Source organism: Hemitrygon akajei, unplaced genomic scaffold, assembly GCF_048418815.1.
Source record: "Hemitrygon akajei unplaced genomic scaffold, sHemAka1.3 Scf000046, whole genome shotgun sequence".
Classification (NCBI taxonomy): Eukaryota; Metazoa; Chordata; class Chondrichthyes; order Myliobatiformes; family Dasyatidae; genus Hemitrygon; species Hemitrygon akajei.
The window spans coordinates 6,064,871-6,083,237 of NW_027331932.1; the positions used below are offsets into that span (position 1 = coordinate 6,064,871).

General features: G+C 53.9%; 2 protein-coding genes across 3 annotated transcripts in view; one reads left to right on the forward strand and one right to left on the reverse strand.

Moving 5' to 3' along the window:
• The window catches only part of LOC140720768 (NACHT, LRR and PYD domains-containing protein 3-like), a 65,488-nt gene extending 58,489 nt beyond the window's left edge, over positions 1–6,999 (forward strand). Inside the window, exons 7-9 of the mRNA XM_073035603.1 lie at positions 6,258–6,344; positions 6,499–6,669; positions 6,825–6,999. Coding sequence (XP_072891704.1) covers positions 6,258–6,344; positions 6,499–6,669; positions 6,825–6,999 — 433 coding nt within the window. The remainder of the gene's footprint in view (positions 1–6,257; positions 6,345–6,498; positions 6,670–6,824) is intronic.
• The window catches only part of LOC140720705 (C-type lectin domain family 12 member A-like), a 353,185-nt gene that overhangs the window by 206,763 nt on the left and 128,055 nt on the right, over positions 1–18,367 (reverse strand). The gene's annotated exons all lie outside the window — the stretch shown is intronic.

Consider the following 18,367-nt stretch of genomic DNA (forward strand, 5'->3'; position numbering starts at 1 on the left):
ACTGCGGGATCACTTATCAACATCCAGCTTCCTCCGGTGGGATCTCTCTTCCCCATTCACCTTCCTCTAGAGGGATCTCTTTTCGCGATCTCCTTCCTCCTGTGGGATCTCTCTTCCCCATCCGCTTCCCCATGTAGAATTATTTTCCCGATCTCCTTCCTCCCCTTCGATCTCCCTTCCTGATTCAGCTTCCTACTTCGGGATTTCTCTACTATATCCACTTCCTCCTGTGGGATCTCTCTTCCCCATCCTCTTCCTCCTGTGGGATCTCTCTTTCCCATCCCCCTTTCTCCTGTGGGATCTCTCTTCCCAACCCCTTCCTCCTGTGGGATCTCTCTTCCCATCCCCCTTTCTCCTGTGGGATCTCCCTTCCCAACCACTTCCTCCTGTGGGATCTCTCTTCCCAACCACTTCCTCCTGTGGGATCTCTCTTCCCAACTCCTTCCTCCTGTGTGATCTCTCTTCCAGATCCCCCTTCCTCCTGTGGGATCTCTCTTCCCCATCCACCTTCCTCCTATGGGATCTCACTTCCCGAACCCTTTCCTCCTGTGGTATCTCTCTTCTCCATCCCCTTCCTCCTGACGGAACACTTTCCCCATCCCCCTTCCTCCTGTCGGAACACTTTCCCCATCCCCCTTCCTCCTGTCAGAACACTTTCCCCAACCCCTTTCCTCCTATGGGATCTCTCTTCTCCATCCCCTTCCTCATGTCGGATCACTTTCCCCAACCCCCTTCCTCCTGTGGGATTTCTCTTCCCCATCCCCCTGCCTTCTGTGTGATCTATCTTCCCGATCCCTTTCCTCCTGTCGGATCACTTTCCCCATACCCCTACCTCCTGTGGGATCTCTTTTCCACATCCCCCTTCCTCCTGTGGGATCTCTCTTCCCCATCCCCCATCCTCTTGTGGGATCTCTCTTCCCCATCTCCCTTCCTTCTGAGGGAATTCTCTTCTGAATCCCCTTCCTCTGTGGTATCTCTCTTTCCCATCCCCCTACCACCTGTTGGATCTCTCTTCCACATCCCCCATCCTCCTGTGGGATCTCTCTTCCACATCCCCCATCCTCCTGTGGGATCTCTCTTCCGCAGCCCCCTTCCTCCTGTGGGACAATGGACAATAGACAATAGGTGCAGAAGTAGACCATTCGGACCTTCGAGCCTGCAACGCCATTTTGAGATCATGGCTGATCATCTACTATCAATACCCGGTTCCTGCCTTGTCCCCATATCCCTTGCTTCCCCTATCCATAAGATACCTATCTAGCTCCTTCTTGAAAGCATCCAGAGAATTGGCCTCCACTACCTTCCGAGGCAGTGCATTCCAGACCCCCACAACTCTCTGGGAGAAGAAGTTTTTTCTTAACTCTGTCCTAAATGACCTACCCCTTATTCTCACACCATGCCCTCTGATACTGGACTCTCCCAGCATCTGGAACATATTTCCTGCCTCTATCTTATCCAATCCCTTAATAACCTTATATGTTTCAATCAGATCCCCTCTCAATCTCCTTAATTCCAGCGTGTACAAGCCCAGTCTCTCTAACCTCTCTGCGGCAGACAGTCCAGACATCCCAGGAATTAACCTCGCGAATCTACGCAGCACTTCCTCTACAGCCAGGATGTCCTTCCTTAACCCTGGAGACCAAAATTGTACACAATACTCCAGGTGTGGTCTCACCAGGGCTCTGTACAAATGCAAGAGGATTTCCTTGCTCTTGTACTCAATTCCCCTTGTAATAAAGGCCAACAATCCATTAGCCTTCTTCACTGCCTGCTGCACTTGCTCATTCACCTTCAGTGACTGATGAACAAGGACTCCTAGATCTCTTTGTATTTCTCCCTTACCTAACTCTACACCGTTCAGATAATAATCTGCCTTCCTGTTCTTACTCCCAAAGAGGATAACCTTACGCTTATTCACATTAAATGTCATCTGCCAAGTATCTGCCCACTCACCCAGCCTATTCAAGTCACCCTGAATTCTCCTAACATCCTCATCACATGTCACACTGCCACCCAGCTTAGTATCATCAGTAAATTTGCTGATGTTATTCTCAATGCCTTCATCTAAATCGTTGATGTAAATTGTAAACAGCTGTGGTCCCAATACCGAGCCCTGTGGCACCCCACTGGTCACCACCTGCCATTCCAAGAAACACCCATTCACCGTTACCCTTTGCTTTCTATCTGCCAAACAGTTTTCTATCCATGTCAATGTCTTCCCCCCGATGCCCTGAGCTTTGATTTTACCCAACAATCTCCTATGTGGTACCTTATCAAATGCCTTCTGAAAATCGAGGTACACTACATCCACTGGATCTCACCCATCTAACTTCCTGGTTACGTCCTCGAAAAACTCCAACAGATTAGTCAAGCATGATTTACCCTTGGTAAATCCATGCTGGCTCGGCCCAATCCTATCACTGCTATCCAGATATGCCACTATTTCACCCTTAATAATGGACTCTAGCATCTTCCCCACCACCGATGTCATGCTGACAGGTCGATACTTCTGTTTTCTCCCTCCCTCCTTTCTTAAAAAATGGGATAACATTAGCCATTCTCCAACCCTCAGGAACTGATCCTGAATCTAAGGAACTTTGGAAAATGATTACCAATGCATCCGCAATTTCCAGGGCCAACTCCTTTAGTACCCTAGGATGCAGACCATCTGGACCTGGGGATTTGTCAGCCTTCAGTCCCATCAGTCTACTCATCACCGTTTCCTTCCGAATGTCAATCTGTTTCATTTCCTCTGTTACCCTATGTCCTTGGCCCATCCATACATCTGGGAGATTGCTTGTGTCTTCCTTAGTGAAAACAGATCCAAAGTACTCATTAAATTCTTCTGCCATTTCTCTGTTTCCCATAACAATTTCACCCAATTCATTCTTCAAGGGCCCAACATTGTTCTTAACTATATTCCTTCTCTTCACATACCTAAAAAAGCTCTTGCTATTCCTTTATATTCCTGTTTAGCTTGCGTTCGTACCCGTATTGCCTTTTTAGTTAAGTTCTGTTGTTCCTTAAAAACTTCCCAATCATCTGTCCTCCCACTCACCTTAGCTCTGTCATACTTCCTTTTTTTTAATGCTATGCAATCTCTTACTTCCTTTGTCAACCACTGTGGCCCCTTTCCTCCCTTTGAATCCTTCCTTCTCTGGGGATGAACTGATTTTGCACCTTGTGCATTATTCACAAGAATACCTGCCATTGCTGTTCCACTGTCCTTTCTGCTAGGCTATCCTTCCAGTCAACTTTGGCCAGCTCCTCCCTCATGGCTCCATAGTTTCCCCCTGTTCAACTGCAACACTGACACCTCCGATCTGCCCTTATCCTTCTCAAACTGTAGATAAAAACATATCATGTTATGGTCACTACCCCCTAATGGCTCCTTTACTTCAAAGTCGCTTATCAAATCCTGTTCATTACAAAAGACTAAATCCAGAATAGCCTTGTCCGTGGTCGGCTCTCGTATAAGCTGTTCCAAGAATGCATCCCGTAGGCACTCTACAAACTCCCTATCCTGGGGTCCAGCACCAAACTGTTTCTCCCAGTTCACCTGCATGTTTAAATTCCCCACCCCCTTCCTCCTGTGGGATCTCTCTTCTTCATCCCCTTCCTCCTGTGGGATCTCTCTTCCCCTTCCCCCTTCCTCCAGAGGGATCACACTTCCCCAACGCCCTTCCTCCTGTGGGATATCTCTTCCACATTCCTCTTCCTCCTGTGAGATCTCTCTTCTTCATCCCCTTCCTCCTGTGGGATATTTCTTCCACATTCCCCTTCCTCCTGTGAGATCTCTCTTCTTCATCCCCTTCCTCCTGTGGGATCTCTCTTCCACATTCCCCTTCCTCCTGTGGGATCTCTCTTCCACATCTCCCTTTCTCCTGTGGGATCTCTCTTCCCCATCCCCCTTCCTCCAGAGGGATCTCACTTCCCCAACCGCCTTCCTCCTGTGGGATCTCTCCTTCCCATTCCCCTTCCTCCCATAGGATCTCTTTCCTATTCCCCTCCCTCCTGTGGGATGTTTCTTCCACATCACTCTTCCTCCTGTGGGATATCTCCCTCCAATCCTCTTCCTTCGGTGGGATCTGTCTTCCCAGTCCCCCTTCCTCGTTTGGGATCACTTTTCCCCATCCCCCTTCTGCCTGTCAGATCTCTCTTACCCATTCTCCATCCTCCTGTCGGATCTCTCTTCCCAGTCCCCTTCCTCCTGTCGGATCTCTCTTCCACATCCCCCTCCTCTTGAGGGATCTCTCTTCCCCAACACCCTTCCTCCTGTGGGATCTCTCTTTCCCTATCTCCTTCTTCCTGTGGGATCTCTTCCCATTTTCTTCCTCCTGTGGGATCTCTCTTCCCCATCCCCCTTCCTCATGTGGGATCTCTCTTCCCTACTGTGTGATCTCTCTTCCCCATCGCCTTCCACCTATGGGACCTCTTGCCCATCCCCCTCCCTCCTGTGGGATGTTTCTTCCCCATTCCCCTTACTGCTGTTTGATATGCCATCCCAGTCCCCTGCCTCCTGTGGGATCTCTTTTCCCCACCCCCCTACCTCCTGTTGGAACTCTCTTCCTGATTCTGTTTCCTACTGTGGGATCACTCTTCCCCATCCACTTTCTCCTGCTGGAAATTTCTTCCCCATCCCCCTTTCTCCTGAGGGATCTCTCTTCTCCATCTCCCTTCCTCCTATGGGATCTCTCTTCCCCATCCCCCTTCCACCTGTGGGATCTCTCTTCCAAACTTGCTCCTGCGGGATCTCTCATTGCCTTCCCCTTCTCCTGTGGGATCTCTCCTGCTGATTCCGTTTCCTCCTGTGGGATCTTTCTTCCCCATCCCTGTCCCCCTGTTGTATTTCTCTTCCCCATCCTCCTTCCTCCTGTGGGATCTCTTCCCCATCCCCGTCCCCCTGTTGGATTTCTCTTCCCCATCCTCCTTCCTCCTATGGGACCTCTTCCCCATTCCCCTTCCTCCTGTGGGATCTCTCTTCCCCATCCACCTTCCTCCTGTGGGATCTCTCCTTCCCATTCCCTTTCCTCCCATAGGATCTCTCTTTCCTAACCCCTTCCACCTGTGGGAACTCTCTTCCCCATCCCCCCAACTCCTGCGGTATCTCCTTTCCTCATCCCTTCCTTCCTTTGGGATCACTTTTCCCCATCCCCCTTCCTCCTGTGGGAACTCGTTTCCCCATCACATTCCTCTTGTGGGATCGGTTTTCCCCATCCCCCTTCTTCCTGTGGGATCTCTTTTTCCCCATCCATTTCCTACTGTGGGATCTCTCTTTCCCATCCCCCTTCCTCCTGTGGGATCTCTCTTCCCCTTCCCCCTTCCTCCTGTGGGATCTCTCTTCCCCATCCCTGTCCCCCTGTTGGATCTCTCTTCCCCATCTCCTTCCTCCTATGGGATCTCTCCTTCCCAATACCCCAAACACCTGTAGGATCTCTTTTCCCCATCCCACTTCTTCCTGCCGGATCTCATTTCCTCATCCCCTCCCTCCTGTGGGATATCTCTTGCCCATCCCCTTCCTTCTGTAGATCTCTTTTCCCAATCTCCTTTCTCCTGTGGGATCTCTTTTCCTGATTCAGCTTTCTACTGCGGGATCTCTCGTCCCCATCCACTTCCTCCTCTGGGATCTCTCTTCCCCTTTCCTCTTCCTCCTGTGGGATATCTCTTTCCCATCCTCTTCCTCCTGTGGGATCTCTCATCCCCATCCCCCTTTCTCCTGATGGATCTCTCTTTCCCATCCCGCGGTGGGATCTCTCCTTCCCCATACCCCCATAACTGTGGTATCGCTTTTCCCCATCCCATTTCGTCCTGCGGGATCTCTCTTTCCCCATCCCACTTCCTCCTGTGGGATCTCGTTTCCCCATCACTTTCCTCTTGTGTCTTTCCATCCGTTCCCTCAGGTGGGGTCTCTTCCTCCATCTCCCATCGACATTTCCCAATTCACAAAGCTTCCTCACTGTGGGGCTATATCACCTTCATCCCTGCCCCTTCTGACACTCTGTGGTCAGTAACACTTTTCTAGCCAACGGAGAACGACACAGAATATGTGGAGTTCACAGGGTCACAGCAACAGACTAAATGACTGACATTGGGTGAATACCCTGGAGCTGGGCAGTGAGGGACATTGACAGTGATGGGAACTCTGATCAGTGATTTACGGAAGGGTTTAATGTTTCCTGAAATATCCGCTTGAGAGAATTTCCCTCAGACCCACGGTTTGTATCACTTTGTTCATCAATTTGTCTGTTTGTGTTTAGACTTGGGGAGAATGAACTGGGAGATTCAGGAGTGAAACTGGTCTCTGCGGCTCTGAGGAACCCGGAGTGTAAAATACAGAAACTGGGGTAAGTACCAGACTGTGGGAGATTGGTTTACAGTCACTGGGTGTCTGACACTGAACATTAATGTGATCAGTAATTGTGTTACTGATAAACACTGGGGATTTGTACCGTCTCCTGTCTCTCTGTGTCCTTCACCCTCACTCTCTCTCATCTCCAGGCTGAACAATGTCGGTCTCACAGATTCTGGTGCCGAGGATTTCACCTCCGCTCTCAGTACAAAACCATCACTGACGGAGCTGGACCTGAGTTGTAATAAACTGGGAGATTCAGGAGTGAAACTGGTGTTGTCGGCTCTGAGAATCTCAGAGTGTAAAATACAGAAACTGTGGTAAGTACCAGACTGTGGGAGATTGTGTTTAAAGTCACTGTGTGTCTGACAATGAACATTAATGTAATCAGTAATAGTGTTACTGATAAACACTGGGGATTTGTACTGTCTCCTGTCTCTCTGTGTCCTTCACCCTCACTCTCTCTCATCTCCAGGCTGTTAGATGTCAGTCTCACAGATTCTGGGGCCGAGGATCTCGTCTCCGCTCTCAGTACAAACCCATCCCTGACGGAGCTGGACTCGAATTGTTATAAACTGGGATATTTTGGAGTGAAACTGGTGTTTTCGGCTCTGAGGAACCCGGAGTGTAAAATACAGAAACTGCGGTAAGTACCAGACTGTGGGAGATTGTGTTTACAGTCACTGGGTGTCTGACACTGAACATTAATGTGATCAGTAATAGTGTTACTGATAAACACTGGGGATTTGTACCGTCTCCTGTCTCTCTGTGTCCTTCACCCTCACTCTCTCTCATCTCCAGGCTGTGGGGTGTCGGTCTCACAGATTCTGGGGCCGAGGATTTCGCCTCCGCTCTCAGTACAAATCGATCACTGACGGAGCTGTACCTGAGTGGTGATAAACTGCAAGATTCAAGAGTGAAACTGGTCTCTGCAGCTCTGAGGAACCCGGAGTGTAAAATACAGAGACTACGGTAAGTACCTTACCTTTAACGGCCGCGCGCCGGGGCTGATTCCCAACGGTTTTAACGGAACTGGCTGCGGTCTCGAGCTCGGTGATATCGGAAGCGCTCCCGCGGTGACGCACTTCCGCCGGATGTGCGGGATCGAGACTCTCCCGCGTGACACCCCGGGGAATTACCCGGACAGGAGGAGCCCGGGGGGCCGGGGCTCAGTCTGGGACACCGGTGTCCAGGGGGGGCGGGGGCTCAGTCTGGGACACCGGTGTCCAGGGGGGGCGGGGCTCAGTCTGGGACAACCGGTGTCCCGGGGGGTCCGGGGCTCAGTCTGGGACACCGGTGTCCCGGGGGGGGGGGGGGGGGGGCTCAGTCTGGGACTCCGGTGTCCCGGGGGGGGGGGGGGCGGGGGGCTCAGTCTGGGACACCGGTGTCCCGGGGGGGGCGGGGCTCAGTCTGGGACACCGGTGTCCCGGGGGGGTCCGGGGCTCAGTCTGGGACACCGGTGTCCCGGGGGGGGGGCGGGGCTCAGTCTGGGACACCGGTGTCCCGGGGGGGGAGGGGCTCAGTCTGGGACACCGGTGTCCCGGGGGGGGAGGGGCTCAGTCTGGGACACCGGTGTCCCGGGGGGGGCGGGGCTCAGTCTGGGACACCGGTGTCCCGGGGGGGGAGGGGCTCAGTCTGGGACACCGGTGTCCCGGGGGGGGGAGGGGGCTCAGTCTGGGACACCGGTGTCCCGGGGGGGGGGGGGTCCGGGGCTCAGTCTGGGACACCGGTGTCCCGGGAGGGGGGCCGGGGCTCAGTCTGGGACACCGGTGTCCCGGGAGAGAATCCTTTTGCTCCCGTTGCCGAGGACGGTGCATTCGGCTGTCTGGCCGATACAATGGTGTTAAATTGACAAATCCCTCGGCAATGGCCTCGGATCCGCAGCGATCCCGGACACGGCCCTGAAGTGTGATTGGATGCAGAGTGACGGTGATACACGGGACTGATTAATCTACCGGTCACCCGTTGTTACCGGTCAGTTAATTGTGAGTGAGTCGGGAACAGTGTGGCGACCCACTTTCTGCGCAGGCGCATGGACTCACAAATAGCCAGCGCGGTGAGCACCTCTGACGTCATTTCCGCTCGGAGAGGGCGGGCGCTCGGGATTAAATGCGCAGGCGCATCGGCTCACAAATACCCAGGGATTAAATACCAGCGCCGCGAAGTTTGAAGAAACTAGTCTGGAACAGACTCACCGACTGCGTGTCGTTGTCTCTAACTCTGTACATAGTACATCGCTACAACAGTGTATTTATTCCCGCAAGTCAGCTGCTCACAATCTGTTTAATTTACATTTATCATGATGAAATCAATAAACCGCTGTAACTTCCTGCCTTGGTGTCGGACTTGAGTTTGTTTGAGGTTTCTGCTGCCCCCCGCACCCTGTGCACTGTAACAGTGGGTCGGAGCTCCTCACACCGACACAGTAGCGTCTCAGCTCCAGGCTGAGGGAAGTCGGACTGGCAGAGTCTGGGTGCCCAGGATCTCGTCACAAGTTAAACCCCTTCCTGGCTAACCGTCCCCCTCCTGTACCCCGCAGACAGTTAATATCGGCTCGAATATCAGACGTGAGTCACTGAGGTCCCGAGTACGAGACGGATGGAGGATGGAATACCGGCATGAAACACAGAGTGAATCTCCCCCCACACCGTCCCATTACACACTCCCGGTGTCAGACACAGAATGAATCTCCCTCCACACCGCCCCATCAAACACTCCTGGGGTCAGATACAGAGTGAATCTCCCTCCACACCGTCCCATCACACACTCCCGGGGCCAGACACAGAGTGAATCTCCCTGCACACCATCCCATCACACACTCCCGGGGTCAGACAGAGAGTGAATCTCCCTCCACACCGTTCCATCACACACTCCCGGGGTCAGACACAGAGTGAATCCCCGTCCACACCATCCCATCACACACTCCCGGGGCCAGACTCAGAGTGAATCTCCCTCCACTCCGTCCCATCACACACTTACGGGGTCAGACACAGAGTGAATCTCCCTCCACACCGTCCCATCACACACTCCCGGGGCCAGACACAGAGTGAAGCTCCCTCCACACCGTCCCATCACACACTCCCGGGGCCAGACACAGAGTGAAGTTCCCTCCACACCGTCCCATCACACACTCCCGGGGTCAGACACAGAGTGAATCTCCCTCCGCACCGTCCCATCACACACTCCCGGCGTCAGACACAGAGCGAATCTCCCTCCACACCGTCCCATCACACACTCCCGGGGCCAGACACAGAGTGAATCTCCCTCCACACCGTCCCATTACACACTCCGGTGTCAGACACAGAATGAATCTCCCTCCACACCGCCCCATCACACACTTACGGGGTCAGACACAGAGTGAATCTCCCTCCACACCGTCCCATCACACACTCCCGGGGCCAGACACAGAGTGAAGCTCCCTCCACACCATCCCATCACACACTCCCGGGGCCAGACACAGAGTGAAGCTCACTCCACACCGTCCCATCACACACTCCCGGGGTCAGACACAGAGTGAATCTCCCTCCGCACCGTCCCATCACACATTCCCGGGGTCAGAAACAGAGTGAAGCTCCCTCCACACCGTCCCATCACACACTCCCGGGGACAGACACAGAGTGAAGCTCCCTCCACACCGTCCCATCACACACTCCCGGGGACAGACACAGAGTGAAGCTCCCTCCACACCGTCCCATCACACACTCCCGGGGACAGACACAGAGTGAAGCTCCCTCCACACCGTCCCATCACACACTCCCGGGGTCAGACACAGAGTGAATCTCCCTCCGCACCGTCCCATCACACACTCCCGGCGTCAGACACAGAGCGAATCTCCCTCCACACCGTCCCATCACACACTCCCGGGGCCAGACACAGAGTGAATCTCCCTCCACACCGTCCCATTACACACTCCCGGTGTCAGACACAGAATGAATCTCCCTCCACACCGCCCCATCAAACACTCCTGGGGTCAGACACAGAGTGAATCTCCCTCCACACCGTCCCATTACACACTCCCGGTGTCAGACACAGAATGAATCTCCCTCCACACCGCCCCATCACACACTTACGGGGTCAGACACAGAGTGAATCTCCCTCCACACCGTCCCATCACACACTCCCGGGGCCAGACACAGAGTGAAGCTCCCTCCACACCGTCCCATCACACACTCCCGGGGCCAGACACAGAGTGAAGCTCCCTCCACACCGTCCCATCACACACTCCCGGGGTCAGACACAGAGTGAATCTCCCTCCACACCGTCCCATCACACACTCCCGGGGTCAGACACAGAATGAATCTCCCTCCACACCGCCCCATCAAACACTCCTGGGGTCAGATACAGAGTGAATCTCCCTCCACACCGTCCCATCACACACTCCCGGGGCCAGACACAGAGTGAATCTCCCTCCACACCATCCCATCACACACTCCCGGGGTCAGACAGAGAGGGAATCTCCCTCCACACCGTCCCATCACACACTCCCGGGGTCAGACACAGAGTGAATCCCCATCCACACCGTCCCATCACACACTCCCGGGGTCAGACACAGAATGAATCTCCCTCCGCACTGTCCCATCACACACTCCCGGGGCCAGACACAGAGTGAATCTCCCTCCACACGATCCGATCACACACACTCTCAGGGTCAGACACAGAGTGAATCTCCCTCCATACCGCCCCATCAAACACTCCCGGGGTCAGAAACAGAGTGAAGCTCCCTCCACACCGTCCCATCACACACTCCCGGGGACAGACACAGAGTGAAGCTCCCTCCACACCGTCCCATCACACACTCCCGGGGACAGACACAGAGTGCAGCTCCCTCCACACTGTCCCATCACACTTACACCTGGGGTCAGACACAGAGTGAATCTCCCTCCACACGGTCCGATTACACAGTGAGGTATTATGAAGCAGCGAATCTCCCTCTCTGACCATTCAGTATAGGCTCAGAACTGAGAGAGTGACATGCGGTTGAAGGGGGGAGTCTAAGTCCGGAATTCAACTCTCCCCCATTCTCTCCACAAATCCCTGTCAACACAGAGAGGGAGGCATTTGGGGAGAGAGGGGGTGTGACAGAGACGAGGGGGCTGCATGGCTGTGGTAGGTCACGGGGAGGGAGGCGATGACGGAGAAGGGGATTGTGGTAGATGTTGAAGGGGTCGACGGAGACGGAGAGGCGTGCAGGTGAGGGATGTGTCGAATGATGTGAGGAGAACAGCAGTGGAGGTTGGAGTATCTGAGGACGTGTCTCTCCGCTGCAGTCTGAATTTCCCCCCTGCTTCAAAAGGCAACAATTACACCAGTGCCGCAGAAGAGTAGGGAGAGCTGCCTCGACAACAATCGCCCAGTGACACTCACACCTACTGGGATTAACTGCTTTGACAATAGACAGTAGGTGCAGGAGTAGGCCATTCGGCCCTTCTAGCCAGTACCACCATTCACTGTGATCATGGCTGATCATCCACAATCAGTACCCCATTCCTGCCCTCTCCCCATATCCCTTGACCCCGTATCTATAAGAGCTCTATCTAACTCTCTCTTGAATGCATCCAGAGACTTGGCCTCCACTGCCTTGTGGGGCAGAGCATTCCACACATCCACCACTCTCTGGGTGAAAAAGATTTTCCGCATCTCCGTTCTAAATGGCCTACCTCTTATTCTTAAACTGTGGCCTCTGGTTCTGGACCCCCCCAACATCGGGAACATGCTTCCTGCCTCCAGCGTGTCCAATCCCTTAATAATCTTATATGTTTCAATCAGATCCCCTCTCATCCTTCTAAATCCCAGTGTATACAAGCCCAGTCGCTCCAATCTTTCAACATATGACAGTCCCGCCATCCCGGGAATTAACCTCGTGAACCTACGCTGCACTCCCTCAATAGCAAGAATGTCCTTCCTTTAATCGGGAGACCAAAACTGCACACAATACTCCAGGTGGGGTCTCACCAGGGCCCTGTACAGCTGCAGAAGGACCTCTTTACTCCTATACTGAATTGCTCTTGTTATAAAGGCCAGCATGCCATTAGCTTTCTTCACCGCCTGCTGTACCTGCATGCTTGCTTTCATTGACTGATGTACAAGAACACCTAGATCTCGCTGTACTTCCCCTTTTCCTAACTTGACTCCATTTACATAGTAATCTGCCTTCCTGTTCTTGCCACCAAAGCGGATAACCTCACATTTACCCACATTAAACTGCATCTGCCATACTTTTGCCCACTCACCCAACCTGTCCAAGTCACCCTGCATTCTCATAACATCTTCCATACATTTCACACTGCCACCCAGCTTTGTGTCACGACTTGGAGCAAGGTTCCTCTCTCTCTGGGAGTCGACCAACAATCCGGCAAGGGCTGACCGGAGCTGTCAGAGTCTTATCCTCTGGTGGCGAATGGAAACCAGGTGCTGGTGATTGAGAGGAATTGGGAACGATTGGGAATCAAGTGTGGGGATCTGGTTGAGAGGCTGGTCATACCCAGAGCCGACCCCTTCTCCAGAGAGGACGTGGGCGGGCTGTGATTTGGGGAAACTCGACGAAAGGTCTACCGCGGATACGATCTCACTCGCTCTCCCCTGGTCCCTGGGCATTATAACACCGACGCCAGGCTGCTGATGACTGAGACCAGCTCGGCGTTCAGCATCATCCTCCCCTCCGTTCTGATCCACAGGCTCCGGATCCTGGGCCAGCGAACCTCCCTCTGGAACTAGATGATGGAGATCCTCATCACCGTGACTCCCTCAGCACCGGGACAGGCTCCCGGCTCACTGCCGCCATCGGGGAAGGGAGAGGAGCCTGAAAACTCGACGATTCATCAACACCTTCTTCCCCTCCGCCATCAGGTGTTTGAATGCGTCAGAGCACCCCCGACATTTCTGCCGTATTTATTATATATATATATTTGTAATTTACATTAACCTTACATCCTTTAAAATAGGAAAGGGGGATATAAAGACAAGAGATATAGAGAGGGAGAGAGAGAAGGAGGGATAGAGGGAGGGGGAGAGATAGGGAAGAGAGAGAGAGACTGAGGAGTTGTTCATTTCACTCGGAGGGAGGGAGAGAGAGAGACTGAGCAGTTGTTCACTTCAAGGAGGGATGGGGGAGTGAGGGGGGAGAGAGAGAGAAGGAGGGAGGGAGGGGGAGAGATATTAGGGAAGAGAGAGAGACTGAGGAGTTCATTTCACTCGGAGGGAGGGGGATGGGGAGAGAAGCAGGGAGAGAGGGAGGGGAAGAGATATTAGGGAAGAGAGAAGAGATACTGAGTTGTTCATTTCTCTCGGAGGTAGGGGAGTGAGAGAGAGAAGGAGGGAGGGAGAGAAAGGGAGGGGGAGGGATATTAGGGAAGAGAGAGAGACTGAGGAGTTGTTCATTTCACTCGGAGGGACGGGGGGAGTGAGAGAGAAGGAGGGAGGGAGGGAGAGATTCGGGAAGAGAGAGAAAGACTGAGGAATTGTTCATTTCACTCGGAGGGACGGGGAGAGAAGGAGGGATGGAGCGGGAGGGAGGGAGAGAGAAGGAGGGAGGGAGAAAGAGGGAGGGGGAGAGATATTAGGGAAGAGAGAGACTGTGAGGAGTTGTTCATTTCACTCGGAGGGAGGGGGCTCGCTTGCTTCGGTGGGTGTCGGGTGTTTGTCCCCGGGGTCGTGGTTTCCCCCGCACAGAGGGTCTGAATCCCCGGCGATGAGCAGAGCAGTGGGTGTGTTGGGGGGGTGTCGATGGGACACAGTTCCCCAGGACAACAAGGCTCAGCATGAGTGATACATACCCCTCTGTATTTCACTCCTTCCCTAATCCCCTTCTTCCACTCCTTTCCCCCTCCCTTCTCTTTATATCCCCCTCCGTCCATTAACTTTACATCCTTTTTGCTTTACCGGTTGCGCAAAAGAACAAATCTCAGGTCGTGTAAATCACCGATGGTAAATCGGACCGTGAATCCGGCAGAAGAGATGTGACACAGGGGGACGGGACGTTCGACACGCCGGCCTCCGTCAGTCGGGACACTGAGTACAGGAGTCGGGGGGTCACGTCCCAGTTGTACAAGACGTGGGTGAGGCCGCGCTGGGAGTCCGGTGTTCGGTTCTGGTCGCCCTGCTGGGGGAAAGATGCCCCTGAGCTGGGAGGAGTCCGGGGGAAGATTTGCGAGGAACTCGGGGGTCTGGGATACGGAGAGAGCTCGGGAATGTTGAGGGTCTGTTCTGTGACTTTTCAGAGACGGATGAAAGCACGCGGGGTCACAGATCAGGCGAATGCGTGCGCTTTATTTCCCCCGGGACTGAGGTATCGAGAGCAACAGCGGACGTGATTGAGGTGAAAGCAGCTGAAGAGGGGAGCGGGAGAGCGAGAGGGGTTGGATAAAAGGGAGAGCGGGGTCGAGAGGGAGTAGAGAATGGGAAGAGAGTGAATGATTGGAAGGGGGAAGAGTTGGGGGAAAGGGAGGCAAGGTAGCAAGAGGAGCAAGGGAAAGGGAGGTAAGGAAGGCGGGCTCTGTCGTGGGCAAAGTACTGGAGAGTTTAACATCGGTAGCTGAGCGAAGGGCGCTGAGTAGGCTACGGTCAATTATGGATAACTCTGAACATCCTCTACATAGCACCATCCAGAGACAGAGAAGCAGTTTCAGCGACAGGTTACTATCGATGCAATGCTCCTCAGACAGGATGAAGAGGTCAATACTCACCAATGCCATTAGGCTTTACAATTCAACTGCCAGGACTTAAGAACTTTTTTTTAAAGCTATTATTAATGCTTTTTGAGTTAGTGATTTAGATGCATTTCATATTATTACTGAGTTAAGTATTGTATGTAATTAGCTTTTGCTACAACAAGTGTATGGGACATTGGAAAAAATGTTGAAATTCCCCATGGGGATGAATAAAGTATCTATCTATCTATCCATCTATCTATCTAAGAGGAAGGAAAATGAGGATGTAACAGCGAAGGGGAGGAGGATGAGAAAGAGAGAGAGTTCAGAGGGACGAGGGTAAAGAGAAAGCAAGATGGCGAGTGAGAGCGATAGAAGGAGGAAGGTTAGGGACGAGGGGCAGAGAGGATGGGTTAGTGAGAGTCGGAGAGAGAGATGGGGAGAACGAGGGTGTTGTCATGTGATTGGAGTCGGACCCACGGGCTGTTGACTGAGATCCCGGATGTTTTCAGGAATATCCGGGCACAGAGGTGCAGGCTTCTCACAGATGAAACGATGGCGAACCTGACTGCAGCGGGAGAGATGAGTGTACCATGTACATCCTTTGCATTCGAACTCTCCAGCGTTCGTCCCATACACGACCTGAGAGGCCACTTTTCCGTCAAGGAGGGGAAAACCACCTCAAATGACAATTCCAGCAGACAGCCCTGTGTCAGTCCCCAAAGTCACTGACACCCTCCCTCACCACTGACCTGTAGCAGTGCCCAACATTTCCCACTTCCCCAACACAGCCCTGTGTCAGTCCCCAAAGTCACTGACACCCTCCCTCACCACTGACCTGTAGCAGACCCCAGCATCTCCCACTTCCCCAACACAGCCCTGTGTCAGTCCCCGAAGTCACTGACACCCTCCCTCACCACTGACCTGTAGCAGACCCCAACATCACCCACTTCCCCAACACAGCCCTGTGTCAGTCCCCAAAGTCACTGACACCCTCCCTCACCATAGACCTGTAGCAGACCCCAACATCTCCCACTTCCCCAACACCGCCCTGTGTCAGTCCCCAAAGTCACTGACACCCTCCCTCACCACTGACCTGTAGCAGACCCCAACACCTCCCACTTCCCCAACACAGCCCTGTGTCAGTCCCCAAAGTCACTGACACCCTCCCTCACCACTGACCTGTAGCAGACACCAACATCTCCCACTTCCCCAACACAGCCCTGTGTCAGTCCCCAAAGTCACTGACACCCTCCCTCACCACTGACCTGTAGCAGAGCCCAACATCTCCCACTTCCCCAACACAGCCCTGTGTCAGTCCCCAAAGTCTCTGACACCCTCCCTCACCACTGACCTGTAGCAGAGCCCAACATCTCCCACTTCCCCAACACAGCCCTGTGTCAGTCCCCAAAGTCACTGACACCCTCCCTCACCACTGACCTGTAGCAGAGCCCAACATCTCCCACTTCCCCAACACAGCCCTGTGTCAGTCCCCAAAGTCACTGACACCCTCCCTCACCACTGACCTGTAGCAGACCCCAACATCTCCCACTCTCCCAACACAGCCCCGTGTCAGTCCCCAAAGTCACTGACTCCCTCCCTCACCACTGACCTGTAGCAGACCCCAACATCTCCCACTTCCCCAACACAGCCCTGTGTCAGTCCCCAAAGTCTCTGACACCCTCCCTCACCACTGACCTGTAGCAGACCCCAACATCTCCCACTTCCCCAACACAGCCCTGTGTCAGTCCCCAAAGTCACTGACACCCTCCCTCACCAATGACCTGTAGCAGACCCCAACATCTCCCACTTCCCCAACACAGCCCTGTGTCAGTCCCCGAAGTCACTGACACCCTCCCTCACCACTGACCTGTAGCAGACCCCAACATCTCCCACTTCCCCAACACAGCCCTGTGTCAGTCCCCAAAGTCACTGACACCCTCCCTCACCACTGACCTGTAGAAGACCCCAACAAATCCCACTCTCCCAACACAGCCCTGTGTCAGTCCCCAATGTCACTGACACCCTCCCTCACCACTGACCTGTAGCAGAACCCAACATCTCCCACTTCCACAACACAGCCCTGTGTCAGTCCCCAAAGTCAGTGACACCCTCCCTCACCACTGACCTGTAGCAGACCCCAACATCTCCCACTTCCCCAACACAGCCCTGTGTCAGTCCCCGAAGTCACTGACACCCTCCCTCACCACTGACCTGTAGCAGACGCCAACATCTCCCACTCTCCCCAACACCGCCCTGGGTCACTCCCCAAAGTCACTGAGACCCTCCCTCACCACTGAACTGTAGCAGACCCCAACATCTCCCACTTCCCCAACACAGCCCCGTGTCAGTCCCCAAAGTCACTGACACCCTCCCTCACCACTGACCTGTAGCAGACCCCAACATCTCCCACTTCCCCAACACAGCCCTGTGTCAGTCCCCAAAGTCACTGACATCCTCCCTCACCACTGACCTGTAGCAGACCCCAACATCTCCCACTTCCCCAACACAGCCCTGTGTCAGTCCCCAAAGTCACTGACACCCTCCCACACCACTGACCTGTAGCAGTCACCAACATCTCCCACTTCCCCAACACCGCCCTGTGTCAGTCCCCAAAGTCACTGACACCCTCCCTCACCACTGACCTGTAGCAGACCCCAACATCTCCCACTTCCCCAACACAGCCCTGTGTCAGTCCCCAAAGTCACTGACACCCTCCCTCACCACTGACCTGTAGCAGACCCCAACAAATCCCACTTCCCCAACACCGCCCTGTGTCAGTCCCCAAAGTCACTGACACCCTCACTCACCACTGACCTGTAGCAGACCCCAACATCTCCCACTTCCCCAACACAGCCCTGTGTCAGTCCCCAAAGTCACTGACACCCTCCCTCACCACTGACCTGTAGCAGACCCCAACATCTCCCACTTCCCCAACACAGCCCTGTGTCAGTCCCCAAAGTCACTGACACCCTCCCTCACCACTGACCTGTAGCAGACCCCAACATCTGCCACTTCCCCAACACAGCCCTGTGTCAGTCCCCAAAGTCACTGACACCCTCCCTCACCACTGACCTGTAGCAGACCCCAACATCTCCCACTTCCCCAACACAGCCCTGTGTCAGTCCCCGAAGTCACTGACACCCTCCCTCACCACTGACATGTAGCAGACCCCAACATCTCCCACTTCCCCAACACAGCCCTGTGTCAGTCCCCAAAGTCACTGACACCCTCCCTCACCATTGACCTGTAGCAGACCCCAACATCTCCCACTTCCCCAACACCGCCCTGTGTCAGTCCCCAAAGTCACTGACACCATCCCTCACCACTGACCTGTAGCAGACCCCAACACCTCCCACTTCCCCAACACAGC